The sequence below is a fragment of the Dipteris shenzhenensis genome, chromosome 19 (genome assembly GCF_047967505.1).
Source record: "Dipteris shenzhenensis isolate YYH24624 ecotype China chromosome 19, Dip_SZ_1.0, whole genome shotgun sequence".
In the NCBI taxonomy this organism is placed as follows: Eukaryota; Viridiplantae; Streptophyta; class Polypodiopsida; order Gleicheniales; family Dipteridaceae; genus Dipteris; species Dipteris shenzhenensis.
In genome coordinates this window covers 18,968,079-18,985,691 of record NC_141614.1, presented here as the reverse complement: position 1 = coordinate 18,985,691, position 17,613 = coordinate 18,968,079, and the positions used below count along the sequence as shown (strand labels likewise).

The following is a 17,613-nucleotide window of genomic DNA, read 5'->3' as shown; positions in this document are numbered from 1 at the left end:
TATTAAAAACTAAATCATGCTATCATACCAATACATACCCCGAATAGGCTCCACTTCAAACAAATCTACATCTTCTAGATCATCTGGAATGCCCCCCGAGGGTACTTCTCTTGAGTCCAACCTACTCAGGTAATCTGCTGACTTCCTGGCATATGGACTACCAATATAATCGAACTCTTGCAAGAGAAGGATCCATCGAGCCAATCTCCCCGTTGGTTGTACCTTATTTATCAAAGTACAATAGTGCTTGATGACCTACATGGAACACCTTGTTTCTCAGTAAATACTGCCAGAATTTTTCCAAGGAGTAGATCATTCCTAGACCTTCTCTTTCCGTGATGACTGATGAATTTATTTCCACCCTGCCGACTTGCATGATTCAAGTGCATACGGTGGCCACTTTGCAGGAGATATTACCACAAAGAAAATCTTCCAAGCCTGGTCATGGTGGCGAGCTGCCATAAAAAATGCACATGAGTTTGCAAAGCAGTGCTGGTATTACCAGAGAGATGGTCATCCGATGAACACAGACAGGATGCCTTTGAACTTGATTCTTCCATTGCAACCTTTTCAAAAATGGGGCTTGGATTTCATGGGACCATTTAAGCCGGCAGCGTAGTATACGGGCAACAAATATGTGGTGATGGCCACGGATTATTCAACCAAATGGGTTGAAGCGTAGGCGCCAAGGGACAACATAGCAGCCAACACAACAAAGTTTAGACTAACCTTTAATGGGTTAAAGTGTTGGATTTTGGATGTGTAGGTCCAAGAAGGGTGCAAAAAGGGCTCAAAATCCAAGGGAAAGCACCAAAAAGCGGGATCTAAGAGCAAAAAGCACCAAGAAAAGGTGGTGCCCACATGTTAAAAGCCAGCGAAATAGCCTAAAAGCCAAGATTCTGGCCCAAAAAGCATGTGAATCAGCTTTTAGAAGCTCTAAAAAGCTAAAAGTGTAAAAGCCCAGCTTTTTAGGAAAGAAAGTATAAAATTAGGCAAAATAAAGCTAGCCCCATCGTTTTAGAAAGATCTACTTTCGGGTTGGGGCCAAGCCTATAAAAGAAGAGCCCTTGAGCTCTCAGCCAAGCTCTTGTGAGATCTAGTTGTACAAAAGTCTATTTCTATTGCAATAAAGACCTTTGGGGGAGTCCAGCCCTTTTTCTGGACCCTAGTGCAGTGTGATGCTTCTACCCCTATTCTCCCAGCACTCTTTCTTGAAGGCAACTGTGTCCTCATAGCTTCTTCCTATAATCCAAGCAATCCCAATGCAAGGCTTCTTCCCCAAATGATTGCAATTTGTCCCAGAGTATTCCTGCTATGATTGTGATTCAATTGTTGGCTTCCAAAAGCTGCCCTAGTGCTGCGATTTCATGCTAGCCAATCCAAAGCATCCATAGTTGCTGATGAAGACACATGGCATGGCAAGCTTCTTGAAGTAGCGATCCTCGGTGTGACCAAGCTTCCCACAGTGATTGCATTTGAAAGGCTTGAATTTGCCTTTGCCCTTGGAGTACAGTACACTGGAGTCCAAAGTGTCTGCATACCGTCTTTCATGATCAATGAGCATAGCAACCATATTATGGTAACCCATTTGTGTCACACGCAATGTTGTATGATCCCCCCCTACTTAGAAATTTCCTCAATGCTTGAGAGGAGCACAACAACTCGATCATCTTCCCCTACAGGGGCCTTCAGACTAGCAAGTTGAGTGACAAGGGATTCCATATGATTCAAGTGAGCAAGAAGAGAATCTTCATGCTTCATTTGCAGCTTGAAGAATTCATGTCTTAGGAATACCTTTGAATTGATGACTTTGTTGCCGAACAATCCTTCAAACTTAGCCCATAACCCGTGAGCAGTAGAATCAAAATCAAAATGATAAATAACTTCATCACCCAACCCCAAACCAATGAGAGAAAGAGCTTTGTCATTCAAATTTTCCTAGTGTGCAATTTTCTTTACATCTGATGGTGGCTTTTTATCCTTGCCACTAACAACATGCCACACTCCATCATTCATAAGTAAAAGACGCATCTTTGTTTGACATATCGGGAAGTTCTTACCAGAAAACTTATCGAACGAAATGGTAGTTGATTTGGAAGACTCCACCGCTGGAAAAGTGCAGGTACAACAGACTTACAAATCGAGGAGCACCAAACTCATGAGGTGGAGATCCAGATAGTGACAGCAGGCTGAAAACTATCATCCCGTGAGCTCAAAGCCAAGATCTCTGCCGTCCATAGCTCAGCCCAAGAATATGCAGATCCGCCAGCAAAGAGAGGAGTAGGCAGCTCGCACAGCAGCCACGGGCCGGAGTAGAAAGTTTGGAGCTGGCAGACGTCATGGGCAGCGAGTGCTGCTGTAGAGAAAGGTTAGGTGGAGATGAGCATGGCGGAAATGCGGGTGAAGGAGCTCAGAAATGGAGGGACTGAGGAGCAGCTACTAGGCGGAAATTGCTGCAGCATCATGGATCTTGGAAGAGCAAAGGAAGAGAGGGCTAGGAACTAGGCTCTGATACCACATGAAGGCACATGGCACGGAATGGAAAGGAAATGGAAAGACTAAAATGAAGATACAAGTGCAAAGCAATGATAATCAAATTACTCACATGATAGAAAGCTTGATGTAGACTCCATATTACAAGACTAGATAAGTACAATGCCTTTATAGAATAGGCACACACACTCTAGGTGTCATATGTATATGGGATAAGTCCCATAGTGACATGTGGCACACTAGGATATAAAGTAGTGTAGTACTACCCTAGAACTCAATAAAACACACTAGAAACACTCACTTTGACTCCATGTTCTAATAGCTGTAAGTATTGTTCCCAAAGTGGACTTTTGAGTAGTTTCAGTTTCAGTGGTATAAAAGCAAGGCTTGCCACTTTCCTTAATGGCAACGGTCCTCAAACAAGAAGACATCCCCAGAAAGAGTTCGCGGGAATTGAAATGGTTTCAGAAAGAGGTAGTTCGGCCACCAAGCGAACCAGTATGAGGCGACGTATTGGACCAAATGAAGACCTTGATGAACCGTTCGTGTTGGGAAGGATCAAGGAGCTCCTGTTTTTGAAGCAGGTCCCACGTTTTCAACACTTGTTTGAAGAAGGAAAAGATAAAGAACCTGAAGAAAAAGATAAGGATGTTCCTCCTTAGGGAGAATAAGAAGTTGCTCAAAATATCTCTTCTGCTTCGAGAGGATCTACTAGACTACGCTTTGCTTCGGGAAAGCGATCCATATGTTCTCCTTCAGCTTGAGCCCAAGCCCCTCAAAAAGCAGAAAAACAAGCATCGACGGAGATCTCCCAGTTCCAGTCCATCCTCTTTCAGTCCCTCTTCCTCATCTTCTTCCTCCTCATCCAGTTCTTCCTCCTCTTCCACATCCCAAGAGTGCTCTTTATCTAAGCACAAGAGCCGAAGATCCAGATCAAAAAGAAGAGATTTTAAAGGAGGAGGCAAGTCTATTAAATTTACCAATTTTGATGGTAAATTTGGGGTAAGTGACAAGGCCCTGAATTCTATCCGACAGTTTGATGCCGCTTTTCAGACAGGGCATTACCATGAAAGGTCAAAGTTAAAGATTGTGAGCTTGCATCTCACAAACAATGCACTTGCATGGTGGGGAGCACTTCTGGTGCCCCCAAGACATGGAAAAGCTTCAAAAACTTCCATCCTCTAAGGTTGAGCTGGAACCTCATGGACTAACCATGTATAGAAAGGAAGGGAGCCTCTTCTCTCAATGCCATGAATCAATCCATTCCCACTCCCTTGGGTCCCACTACAGATATTTCATGAGCACACCTCCATAAAGCCAAAGTCTCCTTGATCCCAAGGGAATGTGGCCTTGGTTAGGGTCTAAGTACTGTCCTAACTACAAAAACACTATTCCACATGACCTACAGCCCTAACAGGTTGAAATGAAATATCCATAAGAATCATTTGTAGATCTAAAAAGCTTGTCCCTAGAGTGAACATCGAAGTCCAAGGCATCCCTATCTGATACTTGTAGTCCCACATCTTGAAGAGGGATCCTTGATCTCATAAAGGCTCCTAGCCATGTGTCCCTGGAGTGAAATATGTCACTCAAAAAAACACAATCCAAGGATATGGATGCATCAATCTGCTGGATTCTCCTTGCACTCCCTCAAAGGTGACTTATAACTGGAATTTGTGATCATCCAAAATGCATTTGAAGATCCTCCACGAAGCTATAGAGGAAGCAGGATCTCTCTCCCATGAGAACCACTGCATATAGTGAGAGGTGCCTAGTGGTTTGCCATGCTCACCACGTATATATTCATTCCACATAATAGGGCTGCCTATCAATCTCTTCCCAAGAGAAGGGGGGACTCTCCAAAGAGTGCTCCTAAAGTTGGTCCAAGCTTTCAAGATAGGAGCCATAAAAGGAGAGGAAGGAACTCTGAGATGGGCTGATAACTCCACATCTTTTTGCAACTGCAGTAACTTGTCTTTTGAAAAAATACACATCCTTAAGACTCCAGAGGGCAAAAGCAGCAATAGAGAGTCTTCTCAGAGCGCCAAGGTTAAATTCAATGTATAGTTTTCTATCTCTGCTGCTGATCTCCCTGTCTTTTTCTTTCAGGCTTTTCAACAATATGGTGAGATTGAAGAGGGTGCAGTAATTGTTGACAAAGCTACGGGAAAGTCTCGTGGATTTGGATTTTTAACTTTCAAACACATGGATTCAGCTCAAAGGGCCTTGAAAGAGCCAAGCAAGACCATAGATGTTACGGTTTCTAGCACCCTGTCAGTGAAGGGGAGAGGAAACCTATCCCGACGTGTGGCGGTATTCAAACTCCTATAGTCGGCACAAACTCGGAGTTTTCCGGTCTCTCTTTTGGGCACCACTACGATGCCACTAAGCCATTCGGAGTAGTCAACAGGGTAGATCAAATAGCCGGTGGAGTTGGGTGAGGATTGAGTGGATGGGTTGGCGTCAATCAAGGGTAGAAAGCCATTTGGAGAAGGTTAAAGGGGAGACTAAAGAGGGAGAGGCTAAAGGAAGGTTGAGGGAAGGCTAAGGGATAGGGGCTGAGAGGAAGAGGTAGGGGCTGAGAAGGATGAAGGGGGCTGCAGGTGGTAGGCAGCAGCTGCGGGGGAGGAGAAGAGAAGGCAAGGACGGGAAGGAAGCAGGCAGTGAGCAGGCTGTTGGAGGGAGGAAGCAGCCTGTGGGAGGGAGAGAAAGGAGGGCCGGGCTTCTAGGATGGAGGTGGGAAGCTAGTTGGGCTGTGAGGGGAGCAGGGAAGCACGACGGGGAGCTGCTGGAGGTGACTGTTTGTGGTAGATTTTTTAAAGATTATGTTCAAGAAACTTTCTACCCTAGCAGTGCCATAAATGTCATTTATAATTGAAAATATCCAAATCCTCTCATTGTTATGAAATCCATAAAAGTGACTGAAGAAGCCAATCAGCAAATGTAAATGAATGCATTTCTTCAACGATACAACATCAAACTGTTCTCTTTATTCGGCAAGCACACATGTAGGAGCTTATTCCAAGTTGTGCCAATCATGTTATCCTTCATGTTCATCAATTTTATTCATCGCATTAGGCCATCTAGTGATTTGGAAAACCATTCAAATTTGTCTGTCACCTTATCAAAATAGTAAGATGGACCTTTGCTATTAATATTCAGATCTCCTTGAATCCGTCCCAATCACATTGTTGAAATATTGCTAACACATTTATAATTCTCTTGCACAGGGTGAAGAGTGACAATTTTTACAAGGTCAAGGCTGAATCAACACTTCAAAGTAAAGATCAATAAAGAAACTATATTTTTTCATATATAAAAGTTTTCAATTTGCAGCAGGAAATCAAAGTACGGTTGATGAACTAACATAAAAGTAAATTTCAGACCTCTCTTGAAATACTGGGTATACAAATTAAGGTACCAGAAACTCAGCCTGGCTGTGCACTTCAATGCTTTGGTATAGCTGACGGATGACACGGGGAAGAACTCCCAACTCATCTTCTAGCAACAAATTAGTGTTTGCACTACCCATTGTATGTGTCTTGCCGGATCCAGTTTGACCATAAGCAAGGACAGTTGCATTGTACCTGTCCATAGAAATAGGGACAGATTATAGTGTTATGAAACACGACATTGCATTACACACAGCATACATGAAAACTCCAGGATTTTAAAGGCACTGTAATATGTTTTGATTAAGGCCACCAATACAGATTTTCCTATGCATCTGTTCGCTAGAGTAAGTCCTTTGCCCGGAACCTTCTCAACTAGTCCTGGAGCTCCAAGGAGCACCATTTTATAGCGTTTCTAGAATATGTTCCTGGCATTCTAGCTTCTGTCGCTGCCTGGCACCCGCAGAACCTGTTAAAAATGCCAAAACAATCATGGTTTCTTGTCGCTCCTGCTGCTCCAGCCCTCCTATCTACCTCGCAGTATTATTAGCTACTCTCAGTCTACCCTGGTCCCTTACTCCTCTCAGTGCACCTGCTCTTATCAGCCCCCTCTCTCAGCCTCTACTCTCAGCCCCTTCCTCTCACTGCTCAGCCTCTTTAGTATTCTGCACCTCTATGGCATTATGCATACTTTGTTTGAGGCATGCATATTCCATACTTGGTCAGCCAAAACTCAATGCCCAAACATTATTTGAATAATCCCAAACCTATCGTATCAAAAGTGTTTGAGAGTTCAGCTTTCACTTCTGCAATTTTCTGATATTATTGCCAATGAGTATGATATCATCCACATGAAGGACAAGTACCATAAAATCTATCCCTTCTTGCAAAACATACAAATTTGGTTCCATTGGAGATTTCACAGATCCCTTAGACGAGCAGAATTGATGGATCCTATGATAACATATGCACGCTGCTTGCTTTAGTCCATAAAGTGCTTTCTTTAACTTGCATAGCTTGTGCTCTGTAGAAAATCAAGGAAAAACTTGCCCAGGAAACAGTTCACGCTTGTAAGCTACACACAATGTCCAGAATTGTACATTTATTGCAGGACCCAAATAGTGGACCTTGAACAAGGATCCACTACAGGGGTCCAACACATGTTGCTGGACCAGCAGCACTCTGCTCCACAAGCCTGTAAGAGATGCTTAGGTAGGCAGGATACAATCGTATGACAGGCTGTGAGGGGGGACTTGGGAGGGGTTTATATAGAGAACTATTCAGCCCCCAACTGTCCGACTCAGCAGTCTGAGGGGAGGATATTCACCAGCCTGGTTGCCTGGCCGACTGGAATAGACCAGGTCTGGCTGACCTGGCTGCTCCCCTACCTGGCCTATAAAAGGCCTCACTGTTGGGCCTTTGTTGCCCAGATCTGAGCCCAAATCAGCTTTAAGGATGCCAAAGTCTGCGGCAAACTACTACATATTTAACACAAAAAAAGGATATCATCCCTCCCTGGTGCCTGCTTAGAATCTAGGGCATAATAACACCCACAACAAAAACCCCGTGCAGCCCTATAAAGGGGCTCGCAGGCAGACAGGCTCTTCCATCTTTCAAACACCCCTCTCAGTGCCTGGCTGTGGGGCTATACCCACACGCATCAAGCTGCTTCTGAGACAAAGCCTTCAGGAGATCGGCTACATTCTCTTTTGTTGAGCACCAAGCAAGCTGCACCACCTGATCTTCAATCAGTTTACAGATGAAATGAAAGTCCACTTCTGTGTGCTTTGTGCAATCGTAGAACACTAGGTTGTGTGCAATAGCAATGCAACTCTCACTGTCACACCATATTACTGCAGGTTCATCCTGTGTATGTGTCTAACATCTGATAACCCCATAGTAGATTGTCAAGTATCAACGTCTTGTCACCAATCTGAGTCGGTGTATCCTCCCATATCAGCATCTTGGGAGTAGAAGATACCACAATCCTTAAATACCAGAGAACTGTCAAACCTACAGACCAATGTGTTTAGTGTGGTGATTGGGAGAACCTGCTCAACACCTCAACTGCAAAAGATGTCTAGACGTGTGTTGGTGAGATAGACCACCAACTGATGATATCATGTGCCATCCACCATGGAAGAAGAGTCATAATTGGAAATCTTACCCCCTAGATCCATAGGTAATTGCTAGACTGCAGTCTGCCATTCAGAATCTCTCGAGAAGCTCCAAACAATACCTATGGTACTGGCTAAGGACTATTCCATCAGCCACCTTTGAATCTCCATGCTGAGATAGTTGTAAAGCTCCCCAAGATCTGTCTCTCAAATTCATTTGGAAGCATGACCTGTGTATCTCCTATCATTTTCTAATGATTTCCAGACAGGATAAGCTCATCAACATATAATATAACGAGCAAGACAAAATCACCTTGTACACATGCATAGAGGTTGGTGTCCAGCAAACTCCAAGTGACTCCAATAGTGGTGAAGAACCAATTAATCCTTTGATACCAAGCTCTTGAGGCTTGTGTTAGCCGATACAACGCCTTTTCACTTGCACACCAACTGCTTCCCCTTTACCTCAAAGCCTGGAGGCTGCACAACATGTGCCTCCTCCTTGCAGGAATGCGGACTTCATGCCCATCTGCATTACTGGCCATGATGGGCTGCTAAAGACAACACCATCCAAATGGTTGTCATGTGGGCTGTAGTAGCATAAGTCTCGTTGTAGTCCAGCCCCTCAGCAGTCTGTAGGAGCAAGGTCCAATTTGCCTTGAAGATCCTATGGCCTCTCTTTGGAACACAGTCCCAAGCCTTATTCCTTTGAAAGTCTTTCATGGCTGCCATCTATGCTGGATGCTTGGCTGCCTCCTCAAAAGTGCAAGGCTCTGCATCATGTGTTACCAATGCTATGTATACAACATGTGCCTGGACCTGATCCTGGATGAAATTATTGGCCTCAGGAATGTCTGTAACTTTGGACTGTCTGGATATACCAGTCTTGGTGGAAGGCACAGTTTTGGAGGAAGGCACAGTCTTGGTGGGAGGTGCAGGACAAAGAATTGGAGGATCATCATCCTGCGAATCCCCCTCTATTCTGTGGAAAGAGGGATGCTTGGACAGCCTTGCCTTTGTCTCTCGACTTGGGATGTGGGAGAACTCGAGTATTGTCATGCATCTCTTCCTTCTTGAAGACAATATCTTTGCTTATCGTGACCTTCCTCATGGGCAGATCATATAGCTTGTACCCCTTTGTATCCGATGTGAAGATACATTCCTTGGACTTTGAATCCATCTTCGTTCTCTTTTGATCTGGAATATGAACATGGGCTTTAGAATTGAGAACACAAAAAATGCTTAAAATCAGGCTTTAAACCAGAATTACTGGCATAACTCCTTCACGCATGTTCTCGCCTTTGTTTTGCTGATCATATGGACATCTCTCTGAACGGCATCAGCCCAGTAAATCATTTGCCTCCATCATGCTTCTTGCCATTTTTGTAATGACTTGGATCTTGCGCTCTAGTACACCATTTTGCTGAGGAGTGAGAGCAAATGTCGTTTGTCTCTTGATTCCCCTTTGCTTGCAGAGTGCTAGGAATCCTTATCCACATACTCTCAACCTCTATCAGTGCAAAGTGTCCTCAGTCAGTCCCTGCTCTCCTGCTCCACCTCAGCTAGCCATTCTTTGAACTTCCCAAAAGGATCTCACTTCTTTGTTAGAAAATACACCCAGCTACAATGAAAATACACCCGCACCTTTCTGCTACAATTGTCTTTTTGAAAATATACCCACACCCAAAAGGATACCACTTCTCTTTCAGAAAATACACCCACACCTTCTAGCTAGAATTTTCTATCAATGTGAGGATATTTGTGGACATGTGCCCACACAAGTTAGAGTGTACCAGTTCCAATGGTGCAATGCCCCTCTTCTAGCTATGTGAAAAGAATTGCCGATGTTGCTTACCCTCGGGCCTCGAGGCAAGCTGTGCAGAAAGAAGAATGTGGGTGAATCTTTGGAAGTCCTATAGCCATATTTACGTCATGTGTTTCTACCAATGTGATGAGTGGTATGTGCCTGAAACTCTTGCACCACAATGCATTCACCAAATCTCAATTGAATGCATTAGTTTGGTACAGACTGCCCTCCTCGATCCCATGAGCCACAATATCATTTTTCTAGTGGTTTCTTACCAAAACCTGCTTGTCATCAAACTCCACCTTCATATTGTTCCTGGACCTGGCAAAGACTAAAAGCAAATTCTTTGCAAGGGTTGGTACATAAAAGACATTTGATAAAGGTTTGTGCACACCATCCGAAGCTCAGAAACCATCAAAACACAAGAAATCAGAAACCATCAAAACACAAGAAAGTGATCTGAGGTGGTAACCCATGGGAAATGCAAACAGAGCCACCTCTATCTAATGCCCAATCATTACAATAAAATATGTCAATGTTGTGATGGATGGGCATTTGACGTCTCCTATTCGACCACAAAAAAAGGAGCCAGCATCATCTGTCCAAGTATCTCTGCCGCTGAACTGGAAAAGAAAAGCATTCTAAGTTGCTCTCTGAAGACAGTAGATGCCACTCTTACCCCTAGGTCTTCAACACGTCCCAGGCAACCATGCATAGAGAGTACTTTATCCTAGATCAGTTGCCAGTGAAGGTGGTTGCATCCTACACATACCTAGGGGTCCTATTCTCCGGACCAATCTTTATGATGCGACCATCATTACAGGCTCAATTGAATAGACTTGAGCAAGAGAGCGGAGGAGAACCTACACAGCAATGCTGCCACCCCAATCCAAATGGTCCTAGCCTATCTACACTCCCAAAGGCAATGCTTAATAGACTCAATAGTTGGTAAGCACCGAGGACAAGAGGGATCAGCTCCAAAAATGCTCCTCCACCGATTCACTACAATTCCTCCATGAATAGAAAGCCAGAAGAAGAGAGTGTCCTGAGGGAACTCTACAGCCTCCAAAAAGATTTCTGAATCTCCAAGGTAACCAAAAATATATCCCCATAATGAGCTCTAGAAGTCTCTGACCTCTTGCAGTAACATGAAATTTCCCAGCTTTACTTACTGCAAAGTAAAAAAAGTGAAGACCTTTCTGTGGTATTTTGCTACAACCTACTCCCACTTGCCTAGATTTCACTGAAGAAACGTTTTCGGGACAGCATTATAAAGCCAAAGCCTCCAAGTACCAAAAGTGATACCCTCCAGCCAAACGAACATAACACTACTCAATAAATCCCACAACTCGGAATGGCTCCAAGTGCACATAAAGAACCACACCAGAATCAGGGATGACTTAAAGAGGGGCGCCTGTGCCTAAGAAAGCACCCATTCACCTGATACGTCTATGCTAACTCCCATGTATAGAGACCCACTCCAGAGATAAAGCCACATCTATCTGAGCAATCGTCTTATCATTCACTCCGAGGTAACTAGTCAGCGGAAGTCTGTGTTCTTCAAGAAGAATCTTGAAAACCTTCCAAGAGCCCAGAAGCAGCATGACCTCTCTCCCAGTTGGACCAGTGCATATATACCCCGACTTAGCACCAAGAGGTCTACCACTCTCATCCAATCATTCCATATAACCAGCTGCCTGTCAATGTCATCCTGCAAACCAAGGAAAACCCTCCGTAATGAGTTCTGAAGCTCCGCCAAGCTTTGACAATAGCATCGATAAGAGGTGAAGGAGGCATCCTGCTGTCTGCAGAAGAAAAGATCCAACTGCGGATGTCCATCACGCCTAAAGAGGAATTGCAATACCCAAGGCATCGAAGAGTTCATGCACTGAATCTCTTTCTCCTTTCTCATTTAATACAATTGATTTTGGTGATTGAGCACTGAAATGTTCTTCTCATATGTGTTTCCAAGATAATCCATGCTCAAAAAGGGGGCTCCTCCCTGCTTGTCCTCAAACTCAGATTGCTGAAGTCCCCTCCAACAATCCATGACTCTACGTCCGGGAGGCACTCTATGATCCATCTCCAGAAAGTGGGTCTCTTAATCCCAATCGTGGACTCCACCATCCTCAAAACAATCCAGACCGCACATCCTCCTATGAGCTCACCCTGAAATTGGGATGCACACCCCCGCTCCTGCCTAGTGCTGGAAAGCAAATCTCCCCTCCACAAGGGCTGCACCGAGCCCCCTGGCACCACGGCTGATGCAGTACTTCCTCACATTCAGACGGCAGACACTTTCTGTGCCATGTGGACCATATTGAAAAATACATATAACATGAATAAGTAATGGTTCAATAAGTTGACACTAAAGTGTAAAATATGATTAACCTTGCAGTCTCTCTTACAAAAAGGAGAGATATTGTTAGACCTTAAAACCCTTATAGGATCTAGATAAGCTTCAATAGCGGTGGAAGGAAGAATATTCTGTTATTTCTTGTACAAAAGAGACATCGTTTGATGTCTGAGGCTAAGAACATGTGCTCCTGAATCACCGTTTGGAAAAATAGTCTCTCTCTGAAGTGGAGACCTGAGAAGCTTGTCCCTACTTGAGCAGTATGCATAAGTTCCTAAATGTTAGATTACCTTAACATGAGAAGCTCAAAGAATGGCTGAAAGGTTGAGCAAGGTTTTGGTCAAGTGGGTGAGCAGGCATGCCCCGTGTCTAACTTTCATTTCCTGAAGTGGATATTCCTGGCAGACAGGAAATATTCAATAATGCAAATTCTAAGTCAGCTTCGAAAGTGTTAACTTAGCTTGCAACCAGGCATTCTCTTATGCTTGCTTGCATTTTTCTAGAAAGAACGAAACTGCACAAATGTTTCAGGCCAATATGAAATTACTCAACATCGATAGGTGCGTTTAATGAATGGAAAAAGAAAACTCCAAGGTCTCCCCTTGGACTCCTCAATGCTGTCTTGTGGACCAAAATAAAACGGTTCCCAGCAGCAGCACTGTTTTTGTTCCACTTCAAACCCTCAATCTTGTGGTATTCTGATCCGAAAACAGAGGAATGCTATAGACATGTACGGCTGCCTTGGTGGTTCAAAAGGGGAAGAAAAAGTTGGTGAATCCTCGCTTTGAAAACCATAGTTATGTATTTGTCAGAGAACACTTGATAAGGTGGCCCTTGAAATTCGACCCAAGTCGTTCATCCAAGAGGAAAGCCTCGTTTTGTAGGGTCTGTTTTTCCTGATGCCAATTAGGTTTTTGCCTTGGGCACGAACAGTTGCAAAACAGCGTTGCCCTTTTTCTCTAATCAAAGGACATTAAAGCCTCCAAGTCTAGTATTTGAAACACTCTTTTGTTTGATTAGTCGGAGCTTACCCCGCAAGACAACTGTCGACTAGAGGTTTCACACATGCAAGGTAGACCTCTTCCTGTCCAGCCTTGGGCCCGAACACATGATCAAACGTGAATCTTTTGTCTTTACCGATAATCACTTCTCTTCGCTCAGCTGAATATGAAACACACTCTTGGCAATTCTCAAGCTCTTCCTTTTCCAAAAGAGGCCGAGCACGGACTGCCACACGAACAGCGGCATCGTCCCCGAGGTTATGACGCAGAGGTGCGTCCGGATCCGGTGTCACTGAGATCGTCATGTTGGGCGAGCGAAATCTTTAAGCTGTTGAAGGGAGCACCTCCTTTGAATGGACACCTCCACGCTGTTCATTCTATGGAGCGCCAGTAAGCATCCAAAGGTATTGATCGTAGTCTGAAGTGTGGCTCCATAGGCGCCCGTTGCTCTCTCTCTCTCTCTCTCTCTCTCTCTCTCTCTGTTATGTTCTGCAGCTATGGCGCTAAATTTTTCTGCCTGTTAGAAACTTAGCAAGGCGCATTTCTGCCTTCTCTCTCGCGCTCTCTCGCTCTGTGGCTCTCTCTCTTACTCTCTCTCTCGCGCTCTCTCGCTCGCTAGTTAGGCTTATCTGCTGATGGGCAGATCTTACGAGTGAAATTTTACGGATTGCAGATCAAAATCGAGCACTTTGGCTGGAAAGCAGAGAAATGCAGCTGCACACCCTAAACAACGAACTTAACTTCCCTATCCCAATCCCATGACTGTGAACACTTATTCGGTTTCACACAACATTTTTTGGCCTGCCCCAAAAGGGTAGGGCTTAGTAATAGATTGATGGTGAAAGAGAAAAAGCACCCTTTTTGTGATTTTTTTCGCCTCTCTTTTTTGGCTTGATATTCTTGCAAATGGCGCGCTCTTTTTCGCTATTTTGGATTCTTTTTCTGCTCTATGTGCTCTTTGTTTCAGAGAGTCAATGATGGCACAACCATCGCAATTCCTTGTGGTGGTCTTCATAAATCCTAGCAATGTTTAGCTTGGCGTCTCTATCATGGACACTGCTCTTGGCGTGTGTGCAAAGAATGCTAGTAGCAGGATATGGAGGTCCTTGACTTGCCTTCAATTATTGGTGCAACGATTCCATTTTCACAGTGGTGTTTGCATGTTGCATGTAGTGTTTGGATCACAGAGGCCATGATGGCCCCTCCATTGCAATTTGTTCTACTATGCTCTTGGCGATCTTTGGAAATCTCTACTCTTTGCAGTTTTTGTAGTTGCGAGCTCGGTGTCTCTCTCGTGCAAGGTGCTATTGGCATGGGGTTTTTTGAGGGCACAGTTGAGTAGGTCATCAAGATCTTTGGAGGTTCCAAAGAGTGCCACTGCTTTGGTATTCAAAGTTTTGGTGTGAGCATGCACGCTAACTTTGAAGGGTTGGCGCATTCTATATAATGAGTTTCGAGCATGTTACGGGTTCTATCGGTGTTTGTAGGGAGCTTGTGGCACTCTTTGGAGCATCTTGGCTTGGCGTATTGTATTCATAGATTGGGGGCATGTAGGACTCCTCTGGCTCAGCGGATTGCTATGGCGTGTTTCGAGGGTATAGATGCGAATACTGGCGGTTCCATGCAGTGTTTCGAGGGCAAACATGTGGAGGTCTTCATCACATTTCGCTTGTGGCGGTTTTTGGATGGGAGTCTTTTGGACCATGTTTAGTGGCAGATTGTTGTGGTGATGATCCAGGGCATGCAAGATTCCTTTGGCTTGGTGTATTGCTGTGGTTTCACAAATTCGGGGCATGCTTGACTTTTTGTGTGTTCTATATAACTACCGCAGCTTCTAGAGTGGAGCGTGTGATTTGTATTCTTGTCTCCGTGTTGGGTTTGTGGTTGTGCATCATAGTGAGGATGGAGGTAATCTAGAAATGCGAGTTCTCTGTTGAGTCTATGGAGACTAATAGTATGACCTTCCAGAGAGGTTACATTGTCTTCCAACTTCTTTATTTCTTCTTTATTACTTTGTGCACTCCATACTTCAATATTTGCTCTTCCTAACTGGATACATTCTTCAGATTTGGAGAAGAAGTTCAATGCATGTGGTGGAGGAGATGACGACGAAGGCAATTCATTTGACTTCTCATTTTGGGAACGTGCTTCTGTTTTATTACATGTAACTGTTTATGCATCCGCCTTCTTTGTGTTTGGCAGGCAGAATCTTCAATTTGCTATTGCGTGTCTGAATTTGCCATGCTTGATTGTCAAATTTTTATCTGCCTTGGAGGAAAGGAAGGAGGAGCACTTGAAAACAATGGGCATTACTACAAAGACCTTCAAGAAACTCAGTGGTGGAGACAACGATCAACAGACAATAGATTTCTTCTGCCTATGGTAGATCCTTGTGTGTCCATGCTTCTTGTATGCCAATGAATGAGACTATCGGTTCGTATGGTAATATCAATGTTTCATGCATGTCTTTCTTACGTGCTCCTGAATTGTGCAGAATATTCGATTGGCATGGAGAGCAGAGGCTTAACATTTCATCAAAGAGGAGTGCTCGGAGACAGTTCAAATCACTACCAAGATGGATAAGGCAATAGTGTTTTCGATGGTCATTTGATCACTCTTGCACAAGATTGTTTGGCACACAGAGACCTGATGAGAACCTTTGCTCTCTCATTCCAACCACCATATTTTGGTAGGAACATCTCCTTTGGCCATGCAAAGGATGTGCATGTTGATCCGGTCTTGGCAAGACTATCTCCTTTGGCTAGTGCAAAGCCTTATGCATGTTGATCTGATTGAAGGGACAGCATGTGGTCTATTTGTTTTAACTCCATGTCTGTGTATTTGGTTTGTTGTTGTTGTTCTCCATTTTCTAAAAAGTCAAAGTGGGCGACTCATACTTGCAAAGGTATTGCAATCAACCAGCCCCACAGTACCAAATGTTATGCAAGGTGATCCTACACACAATCGCAATGTTTCAGATTGGTTTTACCAGCCTATCCATTAAATCTTGCTCCAACTTCGTAGCATCCAACAACCAATTGTGGATCCTCCCATTCCCCTCTACTCCTCACAGGTTCTAGCAGACCACCTAGTTTAACATCACTATTGAAGTCATTGAAGATGATGAGGAGGCAAATGCCGAAGGTTTCAATTATGCTTTTGATGTTTCTTTTGTTTCTGATTTGTTTATGAAGGTGTGGAAGATGAGTTTTGTAATGCCACAATTGTTTGCTAGATACTTTCACTCCAACTCTAGGTTGTGTGCACATTGTTGCACCTACAGCTTGTGTTCTAACCCTTCAATCTCACCTCATAAGAAATCTCGTGCCTTGCATTAAGATTCTCCATGGTCGACTTTGTAGTACAATTACATGATGTGGACATTTGTCTTGGTGTTCTTCTAAGACCTTTGTGTTGATTTGCATGGTTAGGTGTTGTTAAAGAGGACATTTAAAAAAATGTTGTTTTCTTATGTTATTGATGGACATGCTATCATTGTGATAATCTCTTTTGCTTTCAAAGATTTTGAAGTTTCATACTACAATATTTAAGTGATGATGCACATGCTAAAGTATTTCATAATGATAATCTCTTTTGCTTGCAAACTTTCCCAAGGTTTCTATTCGAGTGCATGCGTATATTTTAGCACATAATACAAAGTCTCATCGTGTTGTGATCACAACCCTTGCAACTTTAAAGTATGTTTGTAAAGACATAGGAATACATTATAGATTAAAATCCACATTACCCAGGTTCCCTATTTCAGTGCATCCTTTTATTTTTGCACATAATACAAAGTCTCATTCTATTGATCACATCCCTTGCAACTTTAAAGTATGTTTTCCAAGACATAGGAATACATTATAGATTAAAATCCACATTAAGAGATAAATGGAAACAAGCAAAAGAGTTGTGAGCATGTTTCTTTTGAAACACCAACAATAGTAGCCCCTCTAATGTACAATCCAAAAATTAAAGCAAGCAATAACTTTTCTATCAAGAAGGAGTCTGGAGAGGAAGTGAATTCTCTTAACGACACAATAGACTTATAATGTTGGGAGCCACCTTTGCAATTTACAGGCACTACCCCCAAGGCTCTCATCCCTTTTGGTTAGAGGATTGGTAGTGGTAGTAACTCCCTACTAGTGCTTCTCATTCCCAATTTAAGTAAATTAATTTGTCATTGCTTTGCTTTCAAAGGCAAGCTTCTTTGCAAAATACGTGGCAAACACAAGCTACAAATTTGGTGTTAACTACATCTACTGGTCTGACCACTTGCTTCTCTACACCATGCTTCAAGATTTTTATTTTTCCAATTTCCCCCCCTCTCCACCATCTACGAGGGCCACAACCGTGTGTGGCCTACACTGGCAGGCACTAAGGGTCTCCCTTGAGAAAATCGAACGCTGGCAAATAGCTCAAGTCTGAGCCACCACCCGCCGCTACT

The 17,613-nt window shown here is 43.6% G+C and overlaps 1 protein-coding gene across 1 annotated transcript in view; it reads right to left on the bottom strand.

Moving 5' to 3' along the window:
* The window catches only part of LOC147890183 (uncharacterized), a 102,353-nt gene extending 88,882 nt beyond the window's left edge, over nucleotides 1-13,471 (bottom strand). Inside the window, exons 1-2 of the mRNA XM_087390227.1 lie at nucleotides 13,197-13,471; nucleotides 5,915-6,080 (exon numbers count right to left, since the gene is read on the bottom strand). Of these exons, the coding sequence (XP_087246353.1) occupies nucleotides 5,915-6,080; nucleotides 13,197-13,471 (441 nt within the window). The remainder of the gene's footprint in view (nucleotides 1-5,914; nucleotides 6,081-13,196) is intronic.
* Between the last annotated feature and the right edge of the window lie 4,142 nt (nucleotides 13,472-17,613).